Source organism: Cervus canadensis, chromosome 13 (assembly GCF_019320065.1).
Source record: "Cervus canadensis isolate Bull #8, Minnesota chromosome 13, ASM1932006v1, whole genome shotgun sequence".
In the NCBI taxonomy this organism is placed as follows: domain Eukaryota; kingdom Metazoa; phylum Chordata; class Mammalia; order Artiodactyla; family Cervidae; genus Cervus; species Cervus canadensis.
In genome coordinates, this window is record NC_057398.1 from 20,583,966 (window position 1) to 20,602,075 (window position 18,110).

Sequence of the window (18,110 nt, forward strand, 5' to 3'; positions counted from 1 at the left end):
TCCACTGTCTCCCCATCTATTTCCCATGAGGTGATGGGACCAGATGCCATGATCTTAGTTTTCTGAATGTTGAGCTTTAAGCCAACTTTTTCACTCTCCTCTTTCACTTTCATCAAGAGGCTTTTTAGTTCCTCTTCACTCTCTGCCATAAGGGTGGTGTCATCTGCATATCTGAGCTTATTGATATTTCTCCCGGCAATCTTGATTCCAGCTTGTGCTTCTTCCAGCCCAGCGTTTCTCATGATGTACTGTGCATAGAAGTTAAATAAGCAGGGTGACAATATACAGCCTTGACATACTCCTTTTCCTATTTGGAACCAGTCTGTTGTTCCATGTCCAGTTCTGACTGTTGCTTCCTGACCTGCATACAGGTTTCTCAAGAGGCAGGTCAGGTGGTCTGGTATTCCCATCTCTTTCAGAATTTTCCACAGTTTATTGTGATCCACACAGTCGAAGGCTTTGGCAGTCAATAAAGCAGAAATAGATGTTTTTCTGGAACTCTCTTGCTTTTTCAATGATCCAGCGGATATTGGCAATGTGATCTCTGGTTCCTCTGCCTTTTCTAAAACCAGCTTGAACATCTGGAAGTTCTCGGTTCACGTATAGCTGAATTCCTAGTCAGGGAATTAAGATTCCCACAGGCCACATGGCACAGCCAAAAAAAAAAAAAAATTTAATGTAGTACAGTCTGCCTTCATATCCACAGATGTGGCACCCATGGATGCAGAGGGCTGACTGTACTTTCCTTCCTTCCTCTTGATAATTTCAGCTGAAGGCTGCTTCTTTAATTAGGGGCTGTTAGCACATTAAAATGTTTGTTGAACCTTGCAAGGTGATAAATTACGCTGATTTGCAGTCTAGTACTTAGGTCTAATTATTTTATGTACTTTTTCCTGTACTAACAGCACCTAATGAATTCAGTTAAATGGTAAAAATCACATTTATTGAGTGTCGATGTGTCCGGACACTCTGTTGGGCTGTGGAAATGTAATGGAGACTAGGTGAGGCTGAGTGCCTACCCCACAGGGAAAAGACTCTAGAGAGGACATTATCTCTGATGCAATGTGATGAGTGTCTTATCAGAAATATGAACCCAGGGTTAGGATAGCACAGGACAATTACCTGTCTCCCTGGGATAAAGAAATGCTATCACAGATACACTCTAATATTCCAAACATTGACGAACATTAGGATTTTCATGGGGAGTGGGGAAAACCCCTTACTCATTTCCAAACTATCTTGGATCAACTCACCCTCCTCGTAAATAACAATGTTTTCTTTCATACTACCCCCTCCTCCCTTACTATATCTTTAAAACAAAACATGAGATGCTGGCCTGATACCATCTGATTTCAGTCCTGCTCCTTAGCTTGTCTGGAAAACTTTAAGCATAGGCTCACAGAGCCCTTAATGAGAAAGCTCATTAAAAAGCCGTCTGAAATGGGGAAACAAATTATATGCACAACACAGCCCACTCTTTTCCTCTTCATTTCCTTCTCCCCTTCCCAGACTGCGACATTATAAATGAGAAGGCGAAGTGAGTCATCAGATCGGAAAAAGGCACTGTCGCTGGATCTGTCTTTACCTTGCTGCTTTGATGACATTTATCTTGCTTCACTGCAGCACTGAAATGTTGCCCAAACAGCAGGAGGGCCCTGTGCGTGTAATGATGGCCTTGGTAAAGCCTTTGATTGTGTGTATTTGGGTGGAACTTGAGCTTGTAATTGGGGAATGCGCACATTGTCAGATTTCAGAGCCTCTCCCTAGAAATCTTGTTTTGTCCTGGGGAAAGGGGAAGTTTTCTTTCCTTCTAGGTGTATCTGTGACCACCTTTGGAAGGTTTTCTCCAGAGTATGACTTCAGGATGGCAGCAGTCATATTCAGGGCTGACCCAGCTACAAGGTGTCTTGTTAAGTCAACCCCGTACTCCTCTCAAGTGGGGAATTTCATGAGCTAGGATTGGCTTCCAGCCTTCTGGCTCAAAAGGAAGTGATGGTAGTGATTGTGCACTGGGAGGAAGACATGGGAGGTGGGTTTTATTTTTTCTTCCTTCTTCTCATCTTGGAGTTTGCAAAAGGATCACTACAAATACCAAAAAATCCTTCCACACCTGGTAGCTGGTCAATGTTTGTGGGGAAAAGAAAACTCTTCGCACTGCCTTGCCCCTTGATGTACATAAATTGCTAGGGTTGAGGCACTTACAATAAAACGCTTGCCACCTGGTTCTTTTCTGTATGAGGCAGAGAGCTCGTATCCTTTAAAATCAGAAAACTAAGGTTGAGGTCCTGCCTGTAAGCTTCCTGGCTGTTTGACTCTTGGGAACTTGCCAAATGCCTCTGAATCTCTAAGCTTACCATGTGCCAGGCCCTGTGCCAGGCATCAAGAATGCAGAAATAGAGAAGTCGCTGGCTCCACCCTGCAGTCCGGTGTAATCTCTTGAGGAGACAGGTGCAAACACAGTTATAACACAATGTGGGATGTGCTTTATGGAAGCTACAGAGGAGTTCCCAGAGAAGTGAGAGGAGGGGGACTTTGTATGTTCTGGAAATGGGAGAAGAGTGAGAAGGTGAGCGGTGGTGAGACTGTCGTTAGGAAAGGGCTCCAAAATCAGGAGCTTGAGCAGGATTTTGAAAAAACAGAGAGTTCACTTAGAGAGAGAGAAAGATGGTAGGAAGAACCCTGGCTAACAACATTAAAGAAGTGGCAGAGGAAAGGGACCTTAAGAACAAAACTGGGCAGTGGGTTGAGAAGTAGGAGAACCAGCAGAGACTGGCTTCAAATGCTGCAAGAGGGAGGCCAACTGTGATGGGGGCTGACTGACAAGCATCCATTGGACCAGTGGCATTTAGGGGAAGAATAGAGTGGAGAGCAAATGGGAAGACAGCAACAGAGTCAATGAGCATATTCCTTTTATTATTATCATTATTATTGAGGTATAATTGGTTTACAATAGTATATAGATTTTAGGTGGACAGTATAGTGAGTCAGCATTTTTACAGATTGTACTCCATTAAAAGTTACTATAATTCCTTGTATAATACATCTTTGTAGGTTATTTATATTATACATAATAGTTTGCACCTCTTAATCCCTTTCCCCTTGGTGCCCCTTCCTCCTTCCCTCCTGCCACTGGTAACTGCTAGTTTGTTTGCTGTATCTTAAATGTTTCTTGTTATATTCACTGGTATGTTTTACTTTTCAGATTGCACGTGTAAGTGATGTCGTACAGTATCTGTCATTCTCTATCTGACTTATTTCACTAAGCATTATAGTCTCTAGATCTAGCTATGTTGCTGCAAATAGCAGAAGTTCATTCTTTTTTATGGCCGAGTAATATTCCACTGTAGTTACATCCAACATCTTTTTTTTTCAATCCATTCATCTTTTGATGGATACTTGGGTTGCCTCTATGTGTTGGCTGTTGTAAATAGTGCTGCTGTGAACACTGGGGTCCGTGTATCTTTTCAAATTAGCGTTTTAATTTTTTCCTACATACTTACGAGTGGAATTCCTGGATCATATGACAGTTCTATCTAATGAGCATATTTTTAACATTGAATGGACTTGTGTGTGTGTGTGTACGTTGAGTTTTTTAGAATCACAAAGAGATGAGAGATGAACAAAGATTTTTGTTGTTTTTGTTTATGATTAAAGCGTGTAAAAAAAAAAAAAATAAAGCGTGTATATAGTTATATACCATAGGACAGGAGGCTGTGGGAGAGGGAGAAGTTAATTTCAAGGGGAGAGATGGGACTAAATGGGGTTAATTCCTACCTTATGGAGTCCTTCAGGAAATGGTGAAGGACAGGGAAGCCTAGGGTGCGGCAGTCCATGGGGTCGCAAAGAGTCACTTAGCTCCTGAACAACAACGAGTCTTTCTGAGGATTAAATGAAATCTCCTGGGGAACCCTTTTTGTAATGAGATACACACATGTGAATATGATTATCCTGCTATTGAAATAAAACCTGGACGCATCACAAGGCATTTGAGCTCACTTATCACTGGGCTTCTGAGATAGGCAAATCTCCCTCTCCATAGCCTTTTTGTGTGAGCTGCTTTCCTATCTCCTCTTACCACCACTTTAGACCTAGAGCCCAAGAATGAATTGAGCCTTCCTTGACATTTCTTCCTGCCAAACAACACAACTCACCAGTTCCCCTGGATCACAACAGGAAGCTGGGGGTTGATAAGTGAGAAACAATTAAGGGAGAGGACAGGAGCCTCCGCTTTGTCAGGAGGTGGGACTCACATCCAGCTCTCTTGGAAACTTGCTTTGTCAGTTTATTAACTTTTTATCAGATAACTCTGGAGCCACATGGGCTGTGAAGTAGACTGTCTCTCACAGACACCAGTGGCCACTTTTCCATCTCAGTTTCATGAACTGTAAGTCTCATTAGGGCAGGGATTTTTTGCCTGTTTTGTTCACTAGCAATTAGAACAGTCTGGCACAGGGGTGGTGTCTAATAAGTACTAACATTAATAAGTGAATGGATTTATCCATTCATTCATCGTTCTATTGACTCAGTTGAAATGGATCAACCAGTAAGCTCATCCTAGATAAACAGAGATAAATAATACTCGTTATAATTTTTAAAAAAGTACATTCTGTGCCAGGCACGTTACATGTATTAGATTACAACCATTTTACAAATGGGAAAACAAGGCCCAGAAAGAGGTCACTTGGATGAGGATATATGGCTGGAAAGTGGTGAAGCTGGAATTCCTCCCTGAACCCACGCTCTTTCTACACCGCCATCTGCTTCTCCATTCTCATCTCTCACCACTCTCTGACTCAGATCATAACTTCAGTCACAGCTGACCACCTACAATTCCTTGAATGTGCCACCTTCTCTCTCATACATTTCTTTGCCTGGGACACGTTTAATTCTGCTCTTTGTCTGGCTAATTCTTCCTCATCCTTCTTCTGGGAGGCTTTCTTGAAATGATGCTCTCCAGGTGGGGTAGTTTGACCTTCTCTGCTCTCACAGCCTCCTTTGCAGCCCAAGGTCACAGGACATATCACAGGCATTATAGAAATGTTTTTTTTTTTCTTTTTTTTCCATGCTGCATGGTTTTCCGGATCTTACTGCCCTGACCAAGGATCGAACTCATGCCTCCTGCAGTGGAAGCACTGAGGACTAACAACTGGGCCACCAGGGAAGTCTCTTAGAAGCCTATTTTCATGTGCCTTTCTCCACTAGATGGTGAGAGGTTCAAGGATAGGACTGCCTTCATAATAAAAGCTGCCATTCATTGAGGGCTGCCATGTGCTGGCTTTTCTGACTTAATTCTCACAGCTACCACCTGAGGAGGCTATTATTACACTTGTTTTGTAGATGAAAACAAAGATGGAGGCTCAGAGAGGTTAAATAAGTTTCCCAAGGTCACAATGGCTAAATGACTAAGTCAGGAATCCAACATAGGTACATCTGGTTCCAAGGTCTAAATTCTTCTCTTTTTCTTATGTTATCATCAGAACCATCCACAGTGCTCACAGCTTAACTGTTGGGATAAACAGATAAATACCACCTGAACAATGAGATTAGCGAGCTAATCCAAGTTTATAAAGCTCTTGGGGGAAACATGTGGAAGGAAAGGAGTTGTCCTCTCTGGAGGAAGTGGGGTTGGAAAGGCTTAAAGTTGTTAGACTGCTTGGGAACTTGTAAACTGATTTTGTAATGATGGCTTAAGATGGAAAATAGATTCCTGCATCAAATATTGGTGGGTAGTTTTGGGGCCCATGGCAGACATAGCCCAGGTCACCACTGCTTCCAAATGAGTCCCTCTGGGTGCCAGGAATTTAGTCCAAATGCCTGCTGGTACCTGCTTAAGTGATGACTGGTAACCAGGCAACCCAGTCAGCACATTGTTTCATTAAAATCTTTTCGTGTGTGTGTGTATGTGTGTGTGTGCGAAAACTACTTTACATAATCACAATTTTAACCTTACTATACATTAAATAAAGCTCTTGGCTATAAGGAATAGGGTAGTACTTCTAATTATGTGTTACTTTTTCCTGCTCTTGTGTCTTAACTGCAGGCATCCCTGGAGGCTGGTTTCTCTCTATTCTCCTCTTCAGGGAATTCATCTATTTTCTAGGCTTGAACTACTGTAAAATTCCTATAAAATTAAACTTAAAACTACAAGTAAAAAGCATGGCTCTATAATGTATGGCACAATACCTTCTTTGTCTGCCACGGAAGGCAACGGTGAGGGAGGAAACAGTGGGTGGCCGGCCTCTGGCATCAGGCAATTAGGAGACTTCTAAACTGCTCTGTTTCCTAGCTGTGGCCTTGGGCAAGTTACTTATGTCTGCATTCCCGATCTTTAAAAGAGTGAAAATAATAGTAAGAGGACTATTGTGAGGACTAAGAAAATAACGCAAAAGCACTTAGTGACTAGTTTGTTCTAAGTTACCAATAAGTCCTAGTTGTAGCAATCATTATCATCACTTTTATCACTGGCAGGATAAAGCAATTTGGATGACAGTGATTTGAGACCTATGAAGTATTATGAAAATGTGAAATATTATTATTGTGTATTGTATTGTGTGAAATCCAAAGAGCTTGATAGAAAGGGCATTGCATAAGAAATCAGGAAAGCCAGGTCCTAACAGATCCTAATGCTACTTTAGCCAGTAACGTGCAGTGTGACCTTGGGACAGTCCTCTCTGAGCCTTCGCTTTCTCACTTGTAGATGAAGCAGTTTTTTAAATCATCTTTTTAAGAAATTTATTTATTTTTAGCTGTGCTGAGTCTGCGTCATGATGGTTGGACTTTCTGTAATTGCGGTGAGCAGGGGCTACTCTTCCTTGCCTTGCGCGGGCTTCTTGTTGCAGAGACCTCTCTTGTGGAGCCTGGGTCTGTGGTGCTCAGGTTTCGGTAGTCGTGGTCTGGTTCCAGAGCGCAGACTCAGTAGATGTGGCACACGGGCTTAGTTGCTCTGTGGCATGTGGGATCTTCCTCAACCATAGATCCAACCCGTGTCCAATGCATTGCAAGGTGGATTCTCAACCACTAGACCACCAGGGAAGCCCTACTGCTTAGATCATTTTGATGAGCCACCCCAGCTCTGAAACTCTATGATTTCATGAATTTTGGAGCAGATAGATTATGTAACAAATCTTACAGAATTCTTGGAATAGACTAGAAGGTTAATATGGCCCACATATATCAATAACCAGAGTCTATGTCTGAGGATGATAAAAGTTAACCCCAACTGCAACAGTCAGAAAGAGCAATCTGGGGAATTCAATGAAAAGGCAAACTACAACCCAGCTCAAGACTCTTGGGAGACATCTTTGCGTGCTGTGCGGTTCATGAGGTCGCAAAGAGTCGGACATGACTGAGCAACTGAACTGAACTGAATAACATACCTATAATGGCAATACGGCACTAGACAGAAAAAAAGGATCAGATTATGTGTATCAGGCAGATGCATTCTTAAACAGGAAAGAATGTGCAAGGCCCTTTAACATCTTTGGATGTGGCTTTGAATAATAAAGTGCTGGTAGCTCTCTCACATAGCTTGTGGGGCATCAGTCTTCTTACCTTCCTAATGTTCCGAGTATCTACTTTGTGTTAGATGTGGTGGTAAACTGGGTTACTGAGGCACACAGACTCTATTCTCAAGACGCTGACAAACTATTGGATAAAGCATTTTAACCCTGTGAGCTACTTTTACATGTTCCGTGTAGTCCTGCATGGTGTTAATGTTGTTTACATATTGCTCTTCTATTATTCTGTGAAAGCATAGCTGTTTGTGTATTCATCTCTCTACCCTCAGCATTCCAGCAGCTTCTGGGTGTTAAACATTATCTCTTCAAGTGAGTTGTACCAGAAGGAAGAGTCATCTGTTACTCTTTTACTTCCTAATGAGCCCTCAAACTGGTTTGTAGGGCAACTATAGATTCTTTCTCTTTCTCCTCAGAGGACTGATTAGTACAGATTTCCTGCTTGTTCTCCCCCCTGGACTCAAATTTTATTCTTCCTCTCCTCTTTCCTACCTTGGTGGTGGTGGTTTAGTGGCTAAGACATGTCTGACTCTTGTGACCCCATAAACTGTAGCCTACCAGGCTCCTCTGTCCATGGGGTTTCCCAAGCAAGAATCCTGGAGTGACTTGCCATTTCCTTCTCCACTTTCATAACTTACCCCCACAGAAAACAAAATAACCAAAAATGATAACAAAACCTAGATAGTACTGTGTGGCGGCAGTGCACTGATGGGTAAACTAAATACTTCTTTCGCCACTGGAGCAACTGCTATTAAATGTCTTATCACTTACCTTTGAAGTTCTTTGGAAAAATGAAAGTTATTTTGCATATAAGTGCTTAAAATCACCTCAGTTACCTAAGATACTTTCATTTCCATCCAGGATTCTTCTTAAAGGGACATCTGCTATTTTCTTCAGATACTGTTATGAATGTAGAATGCAGTATTGTTAGCTTTCTTCAAACTCACTGATTTTCATTTTCCCTGAGGATGACAAGTATATTATGAAAATAATAATAGAAAAATTTCCATAAGAATACTTAATCAAAACTAAAAACCTGATGCTTAAAGACACTTCCAATTATCTGAATAATTGATACTAGGTAACAGTGAGAGACTTTATTTTTTTGGGCTCCAAAATCACTGCAGATGGTAACTGCAGCCATGAAATTAAAAGACGCTTGCTCCTTGAAAGAAAAGTTATGACCAACCTAGACAGCTTATTAGAAAGCAGAGACGTTAGTTTGCCAACAAAGGTCCGTCTAGTCAAAGCTATGGTTTTTCCAGTAGTCATGTATGGATGTGAGAGTTGGACTATAAAGAAAGCTGAGCACTGAAGAATTGATGCTTTTGAACTGTGGTGTTGGAGAAGACTCTTGAGAGTCCCTTGGACTGCAAGGAGAACCAACCTGTCAATCCTAAAGGAAATCAGACCTCAATATTCATTGGAAGGACTGATGCTGAAGCTGAAGTTCCAATACTTTGGTCACCTGATTCAAAAAACTGACTCATTTAAAAAGGCCCTGATGCTGGGAAAGATTGAAGGTGGGAGGGGAAGGGGACGACAGAGGATTGAGATGGTTGGATGGCATCACTGACTTGATGGACATGAGTTTGAGCAAGCTCCGGGAGTTGGTGATAGACAGGGAGGCCTGGTGTGCTGCAGTCCACGGCGTCGCAAAGAATCAGATACGACTGAGCGACTGAACTAAACTGGAGTACTCATTCAACAATTCAGTGATAAGCGTGTATTAGGTGCCTAAGAGTATTGCATTGTGCAAAGTACAAACATAAAGGAGATTAAGAAATGGGTGTTCTTTCAAGGAGCTCAATTAAACATTTATTTATTTAAACATTTATGATTTATGTAAATCAATTATAATTCAATAAAAAATTGCTTACTTTATATCTTGTATAAATACTTCCGGGAACTTCCTTGGTGGCTCAGATGGTAAAGAATCTGCCTCTGAGGCAGGAGACCTGGTGCGATCCCTGGGTCAGGAAAGTCCCCTGGAGAAGGAAATGGCAACCCACTGCAGTATTCTTGCCTGGGAAATTCATAGACAGAAGAGCCTGGCAGGCTACAGCCCATGGGGTTGCAAAGAGTCAGACACAACTAAGCAACTTTTACTTCACTTCATAAATATTTAATATTTTACAAAATATTTTCCACATGTAACAACTCATTTCATCCCCAAATCAATCCTCAATTTACATTTCATGAACTTGAGATTCCTTGTTGCTCACTGTTACTTGGTAACCAGAATGTTGACTGCTTAAAAAAATAGTCTTGTTTCTGGTTGTGCTGGATCTTTGTTGCTGCTTGGGCTTTTCTCTAGTTGCGGAGATGGGGGGCTACTCTTGGTTGCGGTGCTCAGTCTTCTCATTGTGGTGGCATTTCTTGTTGCACAGCACCGGCTCTAGGGTGTGTGGGCTTTAGTAGTTGCAGGCTCGTCTTGGCTCTAGAGCACAGGCTCAGTAGTTGCGGCACACAGGCTTAGCTGCTCTGTGGCCATGTGGGATCTTCCTGACCCAGGTGCTTCCTCCACTGGCAGGTGGATTCTTTACCACTGAGCCACCAGGGAAGTCCCAGAATGTTATTCTGATGATGATAATGTTGGCATTTCTCTGCTCCTTGTGGTGTGATTTATGTACTTAATGACTAAGCATTTACAAAGTATTTCATGTAAGATAACTTTTTCCGCTTTCTCACCCTCCAGTCCTTATTCCTCTTCCGCTTAGTTTGTCTCTGAGGGAGGTGGGGCTAAAATGACTACCAAATGCACCCCCTCCCCCCGGCCCCGCCCCTTGCCAGTGCTCTTAAGAGAACAGTGATCTTCATTTTTCTTAAATTCTTTTCCTACAAAAGCCTTTCTTTAGGCCATAATTTTAGAAGTTCATTGCTACTTCATTTTTGCTTTCTATTTTTCCTTTATTCTATTCCTGATCATTCCATAATTCTGTGCTACCTTAGACTATTGTTTCCATCAAATAGAAACAGAATTTAGCAATTTAGGGATTATTTTGCCTGATGCTTTCACTTTTGGGGGGAGGAACTGGACTCCACAGCCTTGAGAATTGCCAAAACCACACAAATAGGTGGTAGAGTTGGGCTTGAACCTCAGAAGCTATATGCTCTTTGACCAGATGTCCTTTTTTGGGGGGTTATTTTTGTGTTTTTTTTTTGGTTTCTAGGCTTGCAGGATCTTAATTTCCCTACCAGGGATCAATCCAGACCCTCTGCAGTAGAAGCACAGAGTCCTAACCATTTGAACTGCCAGGGAATTCACCAGACTAGTAAAGTAATACTCAAAATCCTCTAAGCCAGGCTTCAACAGTATGTGAACTGTGAACTTCCAGATGTTCAAGCTGGTTTTAGAAAAGGCAGAGGAACCAGAGATCAAATTGCCAACATCCATTGGATCATGGAAAAAGCAAGAGAGTTCCAGAAAAACATCTACTTCTGCTTTATTCACTATGCCAAAGCCTTTGACTGTGTGGATCACAATGAGCTGTGGAAAATTCTTAAAGAGATGCGAATACCAGACCACCTGGCCTTCTGAAAAATCTGTATGCAGGTCAGGAAACAACAGTTAGAACTGGACATGGAACAACAGACTGGTTCCAAATCGGGAAAGGAGTACGTCAAAGTTGTATATTGTCACCCTGCTTATTTAATTTATATGCAGAGTACATCATGCAAAATGCCAGGTTGGATGAAGCACAAGCTGGAATCAAGATTGCCGGGAGAAATATCAATAACCTCAGATATGCAGATGACACCACCCTTATGGCCGAAAGTGAAGAAGAACTAGAGAGCCTGTTGATGAAAGTGAAAGAGGAGAGTGAAAAAGCTGGCTTAAAACTCAACATTCAGAAAACTAAGATCATGGCATCTGATCTCATCATTTTATGACAAATTGATAGGGAAACAATGGAAACAGGGAGAGACTTTATTTTTCTGGGCTCCAAAATCACTGCAGATGGTGACTGAAGCCATGGAAGTAAAAGAAAAACTACGACCAACCTAGACAGCATATTAGAAAGCAGAGACATTACTTTGCCAACAAAGCTGTGGTTTTTCCAGGAGTCATGTATGGATGTGAGAGTTGGACTATAAAGAAAGCTGAGCACCGAAAAATTGATGCTTTTGAACTGTGACGTTGGAGCAGACTCTTGAGAGTCCCTTGGACTGCAAGGAGATCAAACCAGTCCATCCTAAAGGAAATCAGTCTTGAATATTCATTGGGAGGACTGATGCTGAAGCTGAAACTCCACTACTTTGACCACCTGATGCGAGGAACTGACTCATTTGAAAAGACCCTGATCCTTGGAAAGATTGAAGGCGGGAGGGGAATGGGATGACAAAGGATGAGATGGTGGGATGACATCACCAACTCGATGGACATGAGTTTGAGCGAGCTCTGGGAGTTGGTGATGGACAGGGAAGCCTGGCATGCTGCAGTCCATGGGGCCGCAGAGTCGAACATGACTGAGCAACTAAATTGAACTGAACTGAGGTATATACATAATTCATTAACATAGCTTAAGACAACCATAAGCGACTGAGCTGAAGACAAACATTTCCATAAGAAAAACGAATTGGTTAGCTCAAGGTTTGAGAAAAGTTAAGTTCAGGTGGGACCAGGTGTCATCATGGCAACACAGAATTTTAAGAGAGACCTCTTTTTAAATTTGTGTAGAAAAGGGGAAAACATCTAACACTTGTTGGTTACCTCCTGCCGCTTAAGAGAGAGAGAGAAAAAATGTCTGACACTTGCAGCCTATTTCCTCTGTTTGGAGACCCCTGGCCTTCCTGCCTGTTACCCTCTCAAATCCTAATAAGATGTTGATGTGAAAGTGAAGTCATTCAGTCCTGTCCGACTCTTTGCGACCCCATGGACTGTAGCCTACCAGGCTCTTCCATCCATGGGATTTTCCAGGCAAGACTACTGGAGTGGGTTGCCATTTCCTTCTCCAAGTAGAAGGCAGTCATAAAACCTTTATGTATTTAGGATTTGCACATGCAGAGGTCCACCCTCACCCCCTAATTGTTTAAGTATAGTGGATTTACAAACTTATATCAGTTACAGGTGTACAACATAATCAGTCAATATTTTTTAGAGTTATTATAAGAAGTTAAGGGAAGAGTTCATATCAAAAGATGTGAGGTCAACAGGGTCAAATGTCCTTTTGAAGCAGTCAAGAAATATTCTATTAACAGAAAATGCTTTTGTCTTGGAAAAGAGTACTTTAATAAAAATTTATAATTACAAAAAAAGTTATTATAAAATACTGGTGGTATTCCCTGTGCTGAACATTACATCTTGGTTTCTCATTTATTTTATATCTAGTAGTTTGTGCCTCATATTCCCCTTCCCCTTCCCCTATCTTGCCTCTCCCCTCACACTATTAACCACTAGTTCTTTATACAAGAACCCTAAGTGTGGGTTAAACGTCTCCTGAATGGCTACAAAAAGCGACAACAAAGGTTAATCTCCGGAAATCTAGTTCTATCTACTCTTTTTTTTTCCTCCACCCTCCCTAAACGCCCCGCTGGGGGCTCCACCTCCGGGGGGGCGGTCCCCGGGGGACCAGGGGGCTCCGGCGCCCGGGAGAAGCGGGCGGGTGGCGCGGTGCGGGCTGTCCTGCCTGCCTGGATCAGCTCGTGTCGCACGCCCCCTGGCCTGTCGCCCGGCGCCCTTGCGCTCTTCCGGTCACCCGGGGCGGGGCAGGCGGCGGTCGGCTCCCACTGCCGAGCTCGGACCTCCCCCCTCCGGCGACACTTGCTCTGGGCCATGGCAGCGGCGTGGGGACGGTGGGCTCGGGCATGGCTCTGCAGGTGCGAGCTGACTCATCCCCAAACCCCTAAGGGCGGCCCCAGTTTCGGCCCCAGTAACCCGACCCTTGTTCCGCTTTGCAGAACGGCCTGGCAGGGCTGCGGCCGAAACTACCGCGCCGCGCTGTGCGCCGAGTTGAAGCGGCCCCTGGTCATTGAGGAGGTGGCCCCTCGCCCTGTCCAGCCGCACGAGGTAGGTGACTGGCCGGGCCCCTGGACGCCCCCTTCCCGGCGGCCACCACCCATGACCCGCTGGCTCCCCTCCCGGACTGAGCTCCCGAGTGCTCCGCTCGGGGGCGCCCGTGAGGCTGGAGCGCAACTTTCTGCCGGGCTTCTAGATGGGCCCTTTCCTGGGTCACAAAAAGGCCAAAGTGCAAAGGGAAGATTGTTCCCCAAAACACAAATGTAGAAGGTCTCAGAGCTGTTGCCTTAGAAACAGAATTCTGATTTGCACACGACTTTGCATAACCACCTGCAAGTTATTGATTTAACACAGATAAATGACCCCATCCTTTGCTTCCCCTCTTTCAGTTGCAGCATCTAATCATCTGCCCTCCCTCCTCCCCTCAGCCAGCCCTGTATTTCCATGATAATGTGCCATGTGCCCTCCTCTGGTGTACTGCAGTGATTTGGGGTGGGTGGGATTATATTAGGGTGGTGGGCATCTACCCACATTTAGAGTGGTGGAAAATGTGGTAGTCACTTTGGCTTTGCCTCTTGACCACCCTGCTGACATTCTCATCTGGTGTGGAGAATGAGACTGTCTGACAAGGTGAAACAGGCAGTGAGTCTCAGGGGTGGAGACCAATGGGAGGGTAAGAAATGTGGCTGCTGTCCCAAAGTATCACTAATGCGGACCCTGGGACTGAATGGATCATTTGGGTGACTGTAGGCTAGCAGCCAGCCTCCTTCCTGGGATTCACATGCTGAAAGATATCCACATTGAGTTAAGGTGGAGTGGCTTCAGGAATTTATATGTGCTATGCAGGTCAGCACACAATGTTTGAGACAATCATTGAGACAGCACACAAACAGCCTGAGAGCTAGGCTTCTTTGTTCTGTGATTTGCCCAGGCTGTTGTGTCAGGAATTAGCTCATGAGAGCTGGGACTAAGTGAGTTTATCCATCATTAAATCTCCATAGTCTGGAATGGTGCCTGGCATGTGGCCGATGCTTAAAATATTATTGAATGAATGCATTTTGTTCATAAAATATCTTCTCATCAGTGTGGTCACCTCTGTATGATATAAGAAGTGTAAACAGATAAATGAATGTCACTGATTCTGTCTCAGCCTTCATTTTTTCCCCTGTTTCCAAGCCCTGTTGAGTTGGGTTGGTATGTGACAGTAGTTCTTTAACTTCGGGCTGCTTCAGATTTATCTTGTCAAAACAGGTTGCTGGTCCTCTAAAGTTTCTGATTCAGTAGGTCAGGGGCTGAGAATCTGAACATCTAACAAGTTGCCAGGTGACACTGGCATAGTCTGGGGACCACACTGTGAGAACCACTGCTTAACAAGGGCTACAGAGACTGCTGCAGGCCTGCCTCTGCTCTATCTCTGTCGTGAAACACATAAGCTGGGGAGTCTAGTTCTAGCTTCTAGAATTCCTGATTCCCAAAACAGCTGATCATGTTACCCTCTGCTTAAAATCTTTTAATGTTCCATCTATCCTTGGGTTGGGAAGATCCCTAGAGAAGGAAATGGCAATCCACTCCAGTATTCTTGCCTGGAAAGTCCCAGGGACACAGGAGCCTGGTGGGCTGCAGTCTGTGGGGCTGCAAAGAGTCAGACATGACTGAGCATACACTGGGCCTTTGCACAGGCCATTGCTTTTGTCTGTGCCAGGCTTTCCCTCCGCCCTTTTGAATAGTTAACTCTTCATAGTTCTTACTTCTCTCAAAGGTCAAATCTCCCCATTATGTGCTTCCATAGCACCAAAAATTTCTATCTAACATTTTGTGTAGGAGTTGTAGTTTAGCACATAAACTCTGCTAATTGTCTGGTTAATGTCTGTCTTCTGTACTGTACTCTTAGCTCCTTGTCCATTTTGCCTAGTGATTGTGCACCAGTACTTAGTTCAGTACCTAGCATATAGTAGACATTCAGTAAATATTACAGTAAAACTGAATGAACTTTGTCTCCAAAGATGTGTGCTGCACTGCCTTGTTGCTCTGTGTCCTTTGCAGGTCAGAGTTGATGTTCATTTCTGTGGGATTAACTTCGCTGATATTTTGGCCTGTCATGGTCAGTATCAGGAAAGGCATCAACTTCCCTTCACTCCCGGTGAGTATGAAAGGGCAAAGTGATTGCTTCAAAAAGAGAAGGTATAGAGACTTTTAAAAGAACTGCTTGATGGACATGTACACACTGCTATATTTAAAATGGATAACCAACAAGGAGCTACTTTATAGCATGTGGAACACTGCTCAATGTTATGTGGCAGCCTGGATGGGAGTGGGGTTTGGGGGAGAATGGGTACATGTATGTGTATATCTGAGTCGCTCTGCTGTTCACCTGAAACTATCACAACATTGTTAATCAGCTGTACCACAAAACAAAAAGTTCAAACAAATCATAATTGGTAAAAAAAAAAAAGACCCATGTGCTTCATGAGTAGTACCGTGGTGGTGGTTGCTGCTGTCAGAGGTGATTCAGATATGTCAGCTCCAGTACTTCCCCGGTGGTCCAGGGGTTAAGACTCCATGCTTCCAATGCAGGTTTGATCCCTGGTTGGGAAACTAAGATCCTACACGCTATGTGGTGTGGCCAAAAAAAAAAAAAAAGAGATATCTCAGCCTCACTGCTAATTAGAATCACTAGATTCTAGTGATTCTAGTGCTGTGAGGGAAGGTTCTATGACTGTCTTGTTCAACATTATCCTGCCTGCCCACCCTGGCCCCGTTAGTACTCTTGTATCTGGCTTATACTAAATGCTCAATAAATGATTGATTGATTGATTGATTGAAACACAGTTGACAAGCAATGTTATGTTAGTTTCGGGTGTATAGGTAGTGATGTGACATTTGCATACAGTATGAAATGACACTACAATAAGTCTGGTAACCGTGTGTCCCCTACAAAGTTATTACAATATTACTATGTTCCTGCTGCTGTATATTGCATCCCTGTGGTTTTATTGTTTATTTTATTTTTTTTCATTTATTTTTATTAGTTGGAGGCTAATTACTTTACAGTATTGTAGTGGTTTTTTTCATACATTGACATGAGTTAGCCATGGATTTACATGTATTCCCCATCCCGATCCCCCCTCCCACCTCCCTCTCTACCTGATTTATTGTTTTCTAACTAGAGACTTGTACCTCTTAATCCCCTTCACTTACTTCATCCACCCCTCAATAAATACTTTGAAAAGGCATAAATGAACAAATAAAATTTTATGTATTATTATGCTCACCAGAATCCTGATCAGAATCATCAGTGGCCATAGTCATTCTCTTTCAATCCTTGACAGTTCCTCAATTTTACTTTTTCACTGAAGGATCAGAAACATCTGGTTGCAGCTAAGACTCTCAGTCCTCACAAATACATTCCCCAAGAAACCTAATACCAAAGGATCAGAAGAAGATACAGAGTTTATCCATTTCTTAGGAGGCTGCTCTCTGATTTGCATTATACTCAATCTGATTACATTTAGATCCTGAGTATGTGGACCAATGACTCAAATTATTGTTGAAATTTATTAAAAGAGATATAAGTAGTTTGGTGTGTGTCTATATATATATGTAATATACAGTTATATACTGTAAATATACAGCACATGTATATTTTATACAGATAGACATCATTAAGGATATAGTGATTGCAAAACGGTTGCATTGTTTTGGCCTTCGGGCATTTGGTTATGTCTCAACAGTTGGAACTGGTTCCCTCTGTTTGTGTTTGCTAACGTGCTGTTTGCGGGGGGCGGGGGGGGGAGATGTCTTACTCAATTGAGTTATTCTTCTGGCAGCTCAAGTGGGAAATGTATGATCATTAAACTCAGAAATTTTGGAGGTGGAGGAGGAAAGAGCAGACAACACCAGTTCATCCAACTGAGCCAAGTGCTGAATGCATGAATATAGTTCATGTACTTGGGGGGCCTCATAGTCCAGAAGAGGAGACATGGGAACGGATAAATACCATATGATGAATATTATCATTGGGGGTGCTGGAGGAACCCAAGGCCCCAGAGATCAGGGTCAAAAGTACTTGTATACTCAGGATTCTCTGTTCTTTTGCCCATTCTTGAAATTTTCATTTGTGTCATGGTAAGAATGGGACTGCTATAGTTTTTCAAGTTGTGATCATGAAATCTTAGTTCACTTTCCTGTGTGTTGGGTATAACACTCCTATTCTTCTTCCTGGATGGGGTGGGGGGCATAACACAAACCCTTTTGGCTCCAGAAAGCTCATAGGACAGCCTGTCGATCAGAGTTTTCCCATCTCTCTGGTGCTGGGCTTTACAGATAACCTGATCTTTAAACAATTTGTTTTAGGAATGGAGTTTTCTGGGATTGTATTGGAGACAGGCACAGATGTCAGCACGGTGAAAGAGGTAAATTAGTTGAATCTAGGGAACTGAGGTGTGGGTAACTATGAGAAATAGTTTGTAGCCAGAGGGTCTTGCTTTTCCTGGACTTTGCCAGCGGACACCAAAGGCAGAACGAGGTGGAGCAGGGAGAAACGAATTCTGAATTGAGGGAAGGAAGCCTGGCTTGGCTTCGTTAAACTTTTTATTACGAATGAAAGGCAGCACCTGCGGTTTTAGTTACTGAAAGGA

The 18,110-nt window shown here is 43.1% G+C and overlaps 2 protein-coding genes across 2 annotated transcripts in view; one reads left to right on the forward strand and one right to left on the reverse strand.

Annotated features, from left to right (window-relative positions):
- The window catches only part of LOC122451700 (nascent polypeptide-associated complex subunit alpha-like), a 37,834-nt gene extending 24,542 nt beyond the window's left edge, over nucleotides 1–13,292 (reverse strand). The window contains exon 1 of the mRNA XM_043484620.1: nucleotides 13,032–13,292. Within this exon, the coding sequence (XP_043340555.1) occupies nucleotides 13,032–13,292 (261 nt within the window). The remainder of the gene's footprint in view (nucleotides 1–13,031) is intronic.
- LOC122452285 (quinone oxidoreductase-like protein 2) overlaps nucleotides 13,078–18,110 on the forward strand; it is a 31,534-nt gene continuing 26,501 nt past the window's right edge. Inside the window, exons 1-4 of the mRNA XM_043485789.1 lie at nucleotides 13,078–13,334; nucleotides 13,416–13,524; nucleotides 15,517–15,613; nucleotides 17,827–17,885. Coding sequence (XP_043341724.1) covers nucleotides 13,291–13,334; nucleotides 13,416–13,524; nucleotides 15,517–15,613; nucleotides 17,827–17,885 — 309 coding nt within the window. The 5' untranslated portion in view covers nucleotides 13,078–13,290. The remainder of the gene's footprint in view (nucleotides 13,335–13,415; nucleotides 13,525–15,516; nucleotides 15,614–17,826; nucleotides 17,886–18,110) is intronic.